The sequence below is a fragment of the Rutidosis leptorrhynchoides genome, chromosome 1 (assembly GCF_046630445.1).
Source record: "Rutidosis leptorrhynchoides isolate AG116_Rl617_1_P2 chromosome 1, CSIRO_AGI_Rlap_v1, whole genome shotgun sequence".
Taxonomy (NCBI): Eukaryota; Viridiplantae; Streptophyta; class Magnoliopsida; order Asterales; family Asteraceae; genus Rutidosis; species Rutidosis leptorrhynchoides.
The window spans coordinates 562676066-562689523 of record NC_092333.1 but is presented as its reverse complement, the minus strand read 5'-3'; the positions used below and the strand labels follow the sequence as shown (position 1 = coordinate 562689523).

The 13458-nt window shown below is 33.7% G+C and overlaps 1 protein-coding gene and 1 pseudogene across 1 annotated transcript; one reads left to right on the top strand and one right to left on the bottom strand.

Annotated features, from left to right (window-relative positions):
• LOC139881216 (tryptophan--tRNA ligase, cytoplasmic-like) overlaps window positions 1-13458 on the top strand; it is a 28990-nt pseudogene that overhangs the window by 4306 nt on the left and 11226 nt on the right.
• Window positions 2253-3691, bottom strand: LOC139881227 (LRR repeats and ubiquitin-like domain-containing protein At2g30105). The gene is made up of 5 exons (XM_071865741.1): window positions 3498-3691; window positions 3297-3394; window positions 2757-2912; window positions 2452-2562; window positions 2253-2366 (listed from the first exon to the last, which is right to left on the bottom strand). The coding sequence occupies exons 1-5, from the start codon at window positions 3664-3666 to the stop codon at window positions 2262-2264; spliced, it is 639 nt and encodes a 212-aa protein (XP_071721842.1). The 5' UTR covers window positions 3667-3691; the 3' UTR covers window positions 2253-2261.

Here is a 13458-nt window from a genome sequence, read left to right as displayed (position 1 = left end):
ATTAACAATCTATTTCATGTAAACGTTTGCAAATGAAAAAGTAAAGGTACATTCAAAATTACTCTTGGAGTATCTAAGTATCTAATAAGTTGTTTTCAATAAAGTCTCTTCCGTATTCAATATCACATTGTCATTTATGAAGCTGTTGTGCATTATGAATGTGAAAATGCTGAATATTGCTGATATATGCTTAGAAAGTTGAAAGCTTAAACTCTTATTTAGAGCATATTATAGCATAGTGGTTTCTGTAAAGGCAAAATTATATGCTCTTTTTGAATAGTCAAGTACATATCATAAAAATGCTAATTACATTGACAAACTGAAGTTGTTCTAGTGCTGTTTTAGTTATTTTTTTTCCCCTTCAGCTCTTTGGCAGGGGTGTATGTCCTTAAAAAGAAACAATTAGTATTGTAGTATGTTCGTGTATTTACCTCGTTGAAACGATAGTTTCCGTTTTGCACGGACAATTTCTTCCTGTGAGCATCTTGCATTTGCCGATGAACTTGTTCCTTCTAGTGTCGTATCGGAAAAAAATATTTGTATTATCCTGCTTATTTAATTTTTTGTAACAATTTTTTGTTGGGTATTATGTTGGAAGGTTGCCATGTTTTTTGTTGTCCATTTGCCATTATACTTGTGCCACGATTACTTTCCTTACGTCATATGGTCTTAAATCGGCTAGTGGTGTTACTTGGCTCATCCTGCAGCATATAATAGTAGCATTCATTATTATGAATGTAATCAACATAATGGCTCTATACAATTTGCAACACATATAAAAGATATATATATGACAACCACAAATAATTGTGTAGTTTCATAATGTATACGAATCTGTAGGAAGAATTAGTATGAAATGGAATGTTGTTGTGAAGACCTGAAACACTTCGACACTTTCTAGAAAATATTTAAAAGCAGTTAGCCCAGGAGTTGAACTTGAACACACATTTATGTCAATCAATGGTGGATTAGTAGTGGCATCATCATGAGGAAAACACAAAGGTAGCTAAGATAATTATAAGGATCAACAAAAACATTAACAAACTGCCTGAACTGTCAATAATTTAATCACCGAGTTCTGTATGTAAATGTGATTAGAATTTCATATATAGGTTGTGGTTTTCGGGTTCCAAGGTAGCTAGAAACGGGGTAGGAGTCATTTTAGGACATCCGTATAAGGATAATATTGTGGGCGTAGGTAGGGTTAGTGATAGGATTATGTCAATAAGATTAGTTATCCAGGAAGGGACTTACATGGTCATTAGCGCTTATGCACCTCACGCTGGTTTGGGTGAAGATGAAAAAAGAAGCTTTTGGGATTCGTTAGATGAAGTCGTGAGGAGTTGCCCCGCTGACCATCGCTTACTTATTGGGGGTGACCTTAATGGTCATATAGGCACGGATTCAGAAGGATATACGGGTGTCCATGGGGGCTTTGGGTACGGAGTTCGAAATGAAGAAGGACGCTCCATTCTCGATTTCGCTGTTGCCCATGATTTGGTTGTTGCAAACTCTTTCTTCAGGAAGACGGAAGCTCAACTAGCTACTTTCCACAGTGGGGGCCATAGTACCCAGATTGACTATTTGCTGCTTCGCAAAGGGGAGCTTAGGGCTTGCAGAGACTGTAGAGTTCTGACCACCTGGACCTGTTCCACCCAACATAGATTATTGGTCATGGACCTGGCCCTGCAGAGACGGGCTACCAGGAGCGCGAGACCCGTCCAACCTAGGATCCTATGGAAGAATCTAAATGGAGTGAAAGCCGAAACTTTTAAAGCTTTGGTTTTGGAAAGAGTAGAGGCAGGAGTGGAAATTGCTACTCATGGTGACGCGGATCAGATGTGGAATAGTCTGGCTTCCACTATTAGAGATGTAGCCAAGGAAGCCTTAGGTGTGGTAGTAGGGACATCGCGAGGACACAAACCTGGTAGAGAATCATGGTGGATTAGCGATGAGGTCCAAACCAAAATCGCGCTTAAGCAACTAAGGTTTAGGGAGCTCATTACTTGCAGGGAGGGAACACTTGAGGATAGAACTAGGGCTGAAGAGAGATATAAAGAAGCCAAAAGGGAAGCTAAGAAGGCTGTTGCACGTGCAAAAGATAAAGCGTATGAAGATTTGTATAAGAAACTAGACTCTAAAGAAGGAGCTAATGATATCTACAGGATTGCAAAAGCTAGAGAGCTAAGATTATTATTAATCAGCAGCTTCTAACATTAATCCCGAATTTTACAACCATGTAGTGAGAGACTGAGAGATGCTTACAGATTTTGGTTCAAAGACAATAAAGATAGAGATTTGAGTAATGACAATCCTTTCCAACTGAATGACTCATCTTTTATGCAATTTGCATTCAACAGAAGTTTCTACATAAGATCAATTTAATTTAATACTACATTATACAAGTTAAATATTTTTATATAAAAGGAATGAAACAAATGATCATCCTACCTGCAAAGAAGTCAAACCACCAACAGCTTCCGGTACTTCTTCTATACAGTTTCCATTAAGATCTAGAAATCTTACTGAAGATCCACAATCCCATACTTGTTGAGGTATGACCTTTTTTGGTTTAACTAGATCATATTAGTACCAAAACGTTCATGTTAACAGAATCTAAATATACTATACAATTATAAGTAACATTGCTTACATGCAAACATACATACATCCATCCATCACAGACCTATTACATAATTATCTACCTCAAATCAAATCAACTATCTTATGGAAATTGAACAAATAATAAGATATACCTTAATATTACTATTAGAGAGAGCTATAACTCCAGTAAGCTTCCATCTTTCAGATTGACTTTTTACAACAGTCACTGGTTTCTTCTCCTTTGTATTGCTCTCAGAAATCCTCTTTGAATTCGACACCACCGGAGCTTCCTTCTTGATAGGACCACTCTAATTAAATAATAAAAAATAACGTTCTTTTAACATATCACTTTGAGCAAATTCAAAATCATATTTCTATTTCTATCAATATTAACATAATGACCATATACACATTTTATGTTTCAGGTACACAACTTTTTGATTGTTAATATGAGGTATCAAACTTTTTTATTACTACATAAAAAAAGACTATTTAACTTGTTAGGCAGGTATTGTCTTTCGATAAAATTATCTCCTACAATTATAACATCAACCCTTGGATCAATTGTATTCCACAAACAACTTCAAACAGTTCATATTCACATTTCATATCTTAATAAATAAAATTAAACATAAAAAAGTATTTACTAGTTTAATCAAATATTTACACAGGTAACAAAATCATCAAATTACCCCTTGATGTAGACCTTGTGATGCAATGAGCTGTATCTTATAGACTCCACTGAATGTCCCCAATGAACTGAACTTCATTTCATCTTCAAGTATTTTCCCTGTTTAATATCATTAAAACATCTTCATCAATTAGGTTTTTTCAGATTTTTTTTCTTATTGTTCCGAGTAATTGATGTAATTAAATTAAATACATGTGTTTACCTTTAGCAATGAGTTTTTGTCCACGTGGAAGAACATCGGTGAGTGGTTGAAGAAGAGATTTAAGGTCTTTAACGGTGGAATCAACAGAAACATTCAACGGTATCGATCTTCCGTTAAATTTCACGCTTAATTTCATTATATTTTCGCCGGAATCGCTGTTCGTCGCCATTTGGATGCTCCGATGTAGGCCTCTGCAACTGATGTTGGGGACTGTCTACAGGCCTTGGGCCAACCTTACTTAACTTGGGCTCCTCCAAGCCCGTAATTTATTTTTGGGCTTAAACTTCATCCTATGAGCCTACGACGCAAAATGTATTCGTTCAAATTGATTTTCTATAAAACTTAAATAATTTATAAATTATAAATATTCAGCAGATTTCGTAACTTGCTCTACAAGTAAACCTTGCTCTTCAAGTAAATCTATTGCTCTTAAGTTTTTTAATCCACATCTGGACTACTCGTGAAATTTACGTAAATATATACCCCGGATTATTGTTCATAATTTTCCTAGTTCATTCCTAATAATATTTTACACAAAAATCTTCTCTCTCATTTTTTTTTTTCTTTTCTTTTCTGAAAGACATTTGAATATTATGGAGAAAGTAAAAGAAACAAAGAAAACAGTGCAAGAAGAGAAAGAAGAACAAGTTGTAAATCCATATGAAGTATCAGCAAAGGAGAAGATTGATTATGACAAGTTGATTGACAAGTTCGGTTGTAAAAGAATCGATCAATCTCTTGTTGAACGTGTGTCGAAACTCACCAATCGTCCCCCTCATATCTTTCTTCGCAGAAATAAGTTCTTTGCTCACAGGTACTAATTAAACACAACCCATTATCTAATTTAATTACTTCATTTTTGTTGCTTTTTAGGGTTTAAATTTGACGTTTTTGAAGATAGAAGATTCGTTGAGTTTGCCTGCCCTAGGGTTTATACTTACTTAATTCGATCATTCAGTTACTGAAAGTCATATCCCTAGTGATTAGTGAATGACTGATACGGTTGCAGTGTACTAAAATACTTTTCATGTTTCTTGTTATTACAACTGATAACTGATAATGATAATTGATAATAATGGTAATATTGAATTGATGTGAATGTTTAATAAAGCTATATGCAGTGGCGGAACCAGCATGGGGCAGGGGGGGGCAGATGCCCCCAGTCGATTTGCAATTTTTAGTGTAAAAATTTTGGGTTTTTCGATTTTGGCCCCAGTGAAAAAAAAAATTTGCCCCAAAAACTACCATATTTTGCCTAAAAACCTTCACATTTTGCTCAAAAATCACCATATTTTTCCCCAAAACCTCTATATTTTACCAAAAAAAAATTGATACGCTTTAAAAAAATTTTCGCCCCGGGTGAAAAAAATTCCTGTTTTCGCCACTGGCTATATGTAGTCCTGATATATGCTTATGAAAAGTTGTCATCTTTAGATTTATTTGGTCAAAAGGATGTATGTATATACGTTATACTATGACATACGTAAGTAACAGATACGCTAAGATATGAATTAGCAGATATGCTAAGATATGAATTTTTGTCTATACACTATTCATGCAATCAATGCAGTAAGAGGTGTCTAGAGTAAGAATGATAAGCAGGTAATTTTCGACAAGAAATGATAAGCAAAACTTTTTGACATGCAGACCAGGTCGAAGTCCAGACTTACTAATGCATCCTAACGACTACTAGTTAGACACACTAATGCAAGACCTGGTTCGCTACGACCACCGCTCTGATACCAACTGAAATGCCCCGTCCTAATCCATCTGGACGAAGTCCATATCGACTACAAACGATTCACAATAGTTGATTACATCGCGAGGTACTTGACCTCTATATGATATATTTTACAAACATTGCATTCGTTTTTGAAAAGACAATCTTTCATTACATCGAAAGTTGACGGCATGCATACCATTTCATAATATATCCAACTTTACTTGACTTAATAATAATCTTGATGAACTCAACGACTCGAATGCAACGTCTTTTGAAATATGTCATGAATGACTCCAAGTAATATCTCTAATATGAGCAAATGCACAGCGGAAGATTTCTTTCATACCTGAGAATAAACATGCTATAAAGTGTCAACCAAAAGGTTGGTGAGTTCATAAGTTTAACATAAATAATCTTTTCCATCATTTTAATAGACCACAAGATTTCCATTTCTCATAAATATACGTCTCATGCATAGAGACAAAAATAATCATTCATATGGTGAACACCTGGTAACCGACATTAACAAGATGCATATAAGAATATCCCCTATCATTCCGGGATCCTCCTTCGGACATGATATAAATTTCGAAGTACTAAAGCATCCGGTACTTTGGATGGGGCTTATTGGGCCCGATAGATCTATCTTTAGGATTCGCGTCAATTAGGGTGTCTGTTCCCTAATTCTTAGATTACCAGACTATATAGGGGCATATTCGGTTTAATAATCCAACCATAGAATGTAGTTTCATTTACTTGTGTCTATTTCGTAAAACAATTATAAAAGCAGCGCATGTATTCTCAGTCCCAAAAATATATATTGCAAAAGCATTTAAAAGGGGAATAATGAAACTCACTCTACAATATTTTGTAGTAAAAATATTCATACGACGGAACTGAACAATGCAAGGTTGGCCTAGGATTCACGAACCTATATCATTTTTATATATGTTAACACATTGTAATCGAACAAATTTATATATTATTATTTAGTAATATAATTGTTATATTAATAAATTATATGTTTCATTAATTAATTTAACTAAATATAATTATGTATTAATTGATACATTTTATATATATAGTATAGTAAATATTATTTTAATAATAACAATATAGTGATTTGTAATATTAATATTATTATAATGTATTTTTTATATATATAAAAATATCTATCAGTAATATTACTGAAAATGTTAAGAATGATAATGATAATGATAGTAATAATAGTGATAATAAAGATAATAGTAATTTCTAATAATGATAAATTAGATAAGTATAATAACTTCCATCAAAATGTCAATTAAAAAGATAGTTTTAATAGAATGATAATTTTGACAATTCTAATTAAAATGATACTTGTAGTAATAATAATAGTACTAGTATTAATACTGATAATAATAATAACTACATTAATACTTTTACTACTAATGATAATAAGTCCAGTAATAACAACACTAATAATTATATTAATAATAATAATGATAATATTAATAAAAATTGTATTAATGATACTAGTAGTCATACTAATAATATTAACATAATGATAATAATAATACTTTTATTAATATTGGTAATAATAATAATACTAAGTGATAATAATAACTAGTTATGATAGTAATATTATTAATAACAATGTTAATAATAATTATAATTTCTATAATAATAATAATAATAATAATAATAATAATAATAATAATAATAATAATAATAAGTGATAAATAATAATAATAATAATTTTTGGTAATCAATTATACCTTCCAAAGCTTTCTTAAAAAAAATGCCCCATACCGGGCTCGAACCCGCGATCTCTCGCTCCATTACAACCCCTAACCATTGAACCATTGCTTACTTTGTTGATTTAATACTCAATTAATTTATTTAACCAGTTTATTTTCATTCTGGCCCAACAAAGGATAACATTTTCCGGCCCAACAGCCATTAAAAACTCTCGGCCCAAGTAAACTAGTCCATTGTGTGTTTTAATTAGATCCTCAAATCAGTCCAGTAGCATCAAAAGAAAGCTCGGTTATTTTTAATGATTAAAGGTTACTTTGGTTCGATTGTAAATAAACGGGAGCAGTTGACCATATCTTAAAACCATGGATTTTGTTTTCCCCCTTTTCACAATCGATCATCATCCATCATCATACCATCGTTCATCCTTATTAATCATCATCAATTCTTTATCATCATTCATCTCACTGGTACACAATCGTAGTTGTTATACTCGACATAAACAGGTACATTAGCTACTGCATATGCATAAAAGTAAATGGGTTTCGAAACAAGAATTAGGATTGGTGGTAATCTGCGATGGTTATAACCGAAACAGAAAATACAACCACGTCAGAGAATGATGGTGTGCGGTGGTTCGTTGGTTAAAACAGAAACAGGAACAAAGATTTTCGAAGGGTTGCATGTGGTTATCGACTCTTGATGTTTTTGGGTTGTCGATGGTAGTTTGTAGGGTACTAGCAAATAGCAATAACACGAAAACAAGCAAGTGAAAATTGGGTTTCAATAGTTACATGTTTATTGAAAGTGGGTTTCGATAAAATAAAAGAAAACACATAATGAAAAGAAAACGCAGCTGCAGTAATTTGTATGGGTGGTAATTGCAGTCGGTATAGAAGCCGAAAGACAGGAACCATATAATAACGAATACCGTAGTAGTTAACGATAGTCATGGCAGTCTTAGTGAAATGTTTGCAGTGGTGGTTTACTTTGGTTACAATAACATCGAAAAGAAAAGAAGAATGATGAGCTGTTGGTGTTTCATCAAAGAAAATATAGCTGTAGCATTAATAGTGATAAGTTTGTGGTGGTTTTGATAATGATGATGATCGTTTGGTCCCATTGAAGGAGATGGTGGTCGAAGAAAAAGGAAAGAGAATGGTGCTTATTGATGAGACTCAATGGTTGCAGGTTGTTAGTTGAACACGAAGTTCCCACAGAAGCAGGCGAGCATTTTAAACAGAAATGAGATATTAATGATTATTATTATGATTATCCCATAATTAAACCATCATCATCACATCATCATTGTTAATCTTGTGTATTCCACCTTGTCTAGTTATTCGACAAAAAGCAAAAGGAATCCAAGAAAAAAATGATTAAGTAATTGTGAGAGTTAGAGTTGGTCACATGGGCAAGGAAAAGATGAACGTTTTTGGTACACAAGTGGGTCTTTAAAGTTTGACCCTACAAATAATAAAAGAATTTAAAGTATTCGCCACTTACATCCAATGGGTCTTGGGTTTATTAACTGTCGGCTATCAAGAAAAAGAATAACGTATAGTATTAATTAGAATCGTTAATACCAAAGGTATGGTAGTCTGTAGATTCAAATTGGTTGATCGTGGTGATGAGATGTTTCAAAGATGGTGGCGTTTGAAGAAAAAAAAATATAGATATACAACTGGAGTGATATTTGGTATTCGATGGTATAATGAATTATAATGATGATGATTTAATGAAGGTGCAAAGTAGTTCCTAGTGGTGATTGGTGGTGGTCTCAGCTAAAAGAAGGAAACCACAAGATGGGTTTGGTTTGGATGGGTTTCGATAATAAAATAAATATATGAAATCAGTAAAGGGTGGCGGATAGACGGTGGATGAATGGTTTGTAGTCTTGGTGGCATGTGGTATTGGAGATGTGGTGTTTTCAGTCGTCAATAGTAGTTGTAGGATGGCGTAGATGGGTGATTGAGCCGAAGGTGTTCTTGAGGAATGAAGTGAAAATTGGTGAAGGATGGTTGTAATGGAAGTAGGTGGAGATATTAAAGGTGATGACTTATGTAGTGTGTGAATATGTATATCGATATGCCTTTGTATATATCATGTATATGTAAGAAAAAGATAATGATTGATTATAACATGTGTATATATTATCTATATTATATAATGATAGTGGGTAAGAAAATCAAACTAACAACAGTAATCTTAATACTTTTCGAATTCATTTAGCGGCCTTCAATTATTTCATTACGGGCTGGATTTCGTGCTCCGTTTGTTAACTCAGTGGTGAATAAAAGTGTTCGGAAAAATTCTAAATTTTTAGATTAAATAGCTTTATTTATTTTGGTCACTATGGCATAAAATTCAGTCATTAATTTGTTAACTAAAAATTACATCAACTGTCCCTCTCATTTATGGGTGAAATATAAAAAGTGTTAAAACTTAACAAATAGTTCCTAAATACATTTTTAATAAGCCTAAAATTTATAGAACTCATTTTCGTATCACCGTTTATTTTAAAATTACATAAGTTTGAATTTAACTTGCTTAATATCAATCGAAACATCAAACGAGTATTACAATTATTTAATATTTATTTTTAATATACTTTATTTATATATAGAGATATATTTTAAATAATAATTATTATAATATCCTATTTTCATTTTATTAATTTTTTAATAACAACAACATATAATACTTCAAATTATATTTCGAATTATTATTTATATATACATACACACATATCTATTTACAATTAAATATTCGTGAATCGTCGAGAGCAGTCAAAGGTCAATGGTTACATGAAAATAATTTACAAGTTTTAATATTCAACATTACAGACTTTGCTTATCATGTCGAAATCATATAAGATTAAGTTTAAATTTGGTCAAAAATTTCCGGGTCGTCACACTTTCAAGGTTCCCGTAGTCATACAACTAACAGATGATGAAAAATTCTTGTGGAAAAAGGACCTTACGGTAGAGGAAAGCGTCAGACTTGCTCGTGAGAATGCGAAAGACATAATTGCTTGTGGTTTTGACATCTCAAGAACCTTCATATTTTCCAACTTTAATTATATATGTCCGTAAGTACTGTCCGCCTCATGCTCTGCTTATGCAATAAATGTTACTGCTTTGTAAATATTCATGTATGATGAATTTTATCATTATGCAAACAGAGTCTGTGTCAATATATAACGCTTACTATATTAGATGGTGAATTATATACAATCCTTTTAGTTATCTTCTTATATGTATCAATCTGGTCGGGATAAGTGACCTATTCATAATCAGGACTACTTGAAAAAACGGTCGAAACTCGGCTAATGCACGGTGGATACTAGTTATATGAAGAGATATTAGTTCGAGAAGTGGCAATTTTGAATTTTGACCCATTCTATCATAACTGGTCGAAAATCAGAATAAACTAATATTTCTTTTTTATAACTAGTGCCCACCTGAATAAGGTTTTTGGGGATTAAGACTTGGTGCTAACTGTATGTGTATGAACTGCTTTGAAGAAGGATAGTGATTAAAGTTCAATCTTTGTTTTGTTGAATGCTTATTATAACTCTTCTATTGCTTTGTTGTACTGGCTTATCGGTCTGATGTGAAGTATTTGTGCAGTGTGTTTTATATAAACATAATGAAGATTGCAGATTGTGTCACGGACAACAAGGTGATCATTATTATTAAGAATAATTTTAATGTTATATAGTTGATAGAATCATTGGTCATTCTTTCACATTATTATTCTAAAGTGTGCTATGTGTCCGTACCTTGTATGAGGATTCACTAAGGATTTTTAAATATAATGCAGTTAAAAAGTATATATGGTTTCACTGGTGAAGATTCTATGGGAAAGAGGTTTTTCCCAGCTATCCAGGTTATTAGGATTTTTCCATTTTCCTCCTAAGTCTCAACTTTTTAATGTTCAATTCAATTCAATTATACTTATGGTTCGATGAGTTGAGGACTTGAGATCTTAAAGGCGTATAAGATGGTTTTATATTATAACTTACATAGTAAAGTAATAATAATCGAGTCCTGGAAAAGGTGAAACACAAAAATTCCAGAAAATAAAATCACATGAGATGGTCATACTGAATTTCCGGTTTCCAAAGTCTACCTCATTTGATATGTTGTTTATCTTTAGATTAATTCGGTTTCCTCTGGAAGATGTATGTTTGATGCATTTTTGAATTTTTCATGAGTTATGACTTTACAAAATTTCGTTTCTTTTCATCTTGTAACTAGTGACCGACCGACTGACAACCATTCGTTTTTTCAAGGTTTTAGGAATATAAGTGTTAGAATTGTAGTGTATTTAGATTAAGTTATTAGTTTTAATTTAGATGTTTATAGTGATAGATGTTTATGTTATGAGGGGATTTTTATAAATGTTGAAGACTTGTTGTTTTGAAAGAAGTGATTCTTTATTGCTATTGAATTATGTTGTGTTTTTGTGTACATCTAATTTGAAAGACATCAAGCCTATTTATAGGCTTCAATGGAGGCTTCTAGCATTTTCTTGATATTTTTGACTAGCTAAACATCTACAAACTTCTAGCTATTATCTTCTTAAATATCTACTAATAAATATCTTACTCACTAATTAATTCTAGAATTATCTAGAAATACATTAACTTTTAACACTCCTCCTTAATGTATTTCGATGTTACTCCGAGCATGTTGCGTAGGAACTCGAACTTTGGTCTTGGAAGTGCTTTGATGAATATGTCTGCAATTTGCTCTTCAGTTTTGCAGTATTTTAATTCAATCTCTTTCTTAGCGGTGACTTCTCGTAAGAAGTGATATTTGATATCAATGTGTTTTGTTCTACCATGAAACACATGATTCTTTGCTATTGCAATTGCAGACTTGTTGTCGCAGAATATTTGAGTAGCTTCGTCTTGTTTTTCGCCCATGTCTTCAAGTATTCTTCTTAGCCATTTAGATTGATTAGCTGAGTTTGCGGCTGCGACGTACTCGGCTTCAGCTGATGATTGTGCCACCGTTTCTTGTTTCTTTGATGCCCAAGAGAATACACCAGATCCGAGTGTGAACGTGTATCCAGAAGTACTTCTCATGTCATCCACCGATCCGGCCCAATTACTATCAGTGTATCCATGAAGCTTCGAGTCTATAGTGGGCTTGTACCATATTCCGTAGTCCATGGTACCTTGCAAGTATATTAAAATTCTTTTAGAAGCTCCGTGATGTATTTGAGTAGGGTTTTTCATGTACCTGGATAATAGACTCGTTGCGTACATAATATCTGGCCTTGTTGCTGTCAGATAAAGTAGACTTCCGATGAGACTTCTGAATCTTGAAGCGTCTGCTTTCTCGGATCCATCTTCTTGTCTCATCTTCTCATTGGCAACTAGTGGCGTCGCGACGGTTTTACAACCGTATAGTTTAAACTTTTTCAGGAGATTTTCTGTGTATTTCCTTTGGCATATGAAGATGCCTTCCTTTTCTTGACTGATTTCGATGCCAAGAAAATAGCGCATCAAACCAAGGTCGCTCATCTCGAACGTTTTCATCATGTCTTCCTTAAACTCTTGTATCATTCTCTCATTGTTTCCCGTATATATAAGATCATCAACATACAAGGAAATAATGAGAGTGTCAGAGTTACCTTGGGTTTTGATATAGAGTGTGGGCTCACTTTGACTCCTCCTGAATCCTGAACTTGTGAAGTAGCTGTCAATGCGGCTATACCATGCGCGTGGCGCTTGTTTAAGTCCATATAAGGCTTTCTTTAGTTTTAGGACTTGATTTTCTTTTCCTTTCTGAATGAACCCTTGTGGTTGCTCTACGTATATTTCTTCTTCGAGATACCCATTTAGAAAGGCTGATTTCACATCTAATTAGTGAATCTTCCACCTTCGTTGAGCTGCTAGCGCCACAAGTGCTCGTATAGTATCCAGTCGTGCTACAGGTGCGTAGGTTTCAGTGTAGTCGACTCCTGGTTGTTGCGAGTAGCCTTTAGCTACTAGCCTTGCTTTATGTTTTTGTATAGATCCATCAGGGTTGATCTTTGTTTTGTAAACCCACTTAACTCCAACGATTTCTTTATCTGTGGGATGATCAACTAACTCCCATGTGTTGTTTTTCTCGATCATTCTGATTTCTTCGTTCATAGCAGTCACCCATTTTTCATCTTTGACTGCAACTTCATAGCTTTCAGGTTCTATGGTTGTAAAGTTACATGCCTCGTATACCTCTGCTAACGCTTTGACTCTTCCAGGTGTGGACTCTGGGTCTGACTTGTCTTGCGCCAAAGGTAATCTTGTCGACGGAGAAGTTGGTGTAGTAGGACTTGTTTCTCCTGTGCTTTCCTGTTGTTGAGAATGCTCCATTTGTAGTGGTTGTTGAGCTGGAGTTTCCATAGATATCTGCGGCAGATATGTTTGTCTTTCAACTTTATCTTTCTCCCAATTCCAAGAAGCGTCTTCATCAAACTCCACGTCTCGACTGATCACGATCTTAT

Coding starts and splice junctions, on each gene's coding strand:
- LOC139881227 (XM_071865741.1), bottom strand. CDS start 3,666: ATGGCGACGAACAGCGATTCCGGCGAAAATATAATGAAATTAAGCGTG. Junction 3,395..3,497: donor ACAAAAACTCATTGCTAAAG/GTAAACACATGT, acceptor GATATTAAACAG/GGAAAATACTTGAAGATGAA. Junction 2,367..2,451: donor GTGGTTTGACTTCTTTGCAG/GTAGGATGATCA, acceptor GATCTTATGTAG/AAACTTCTGTTGAATGCAAA.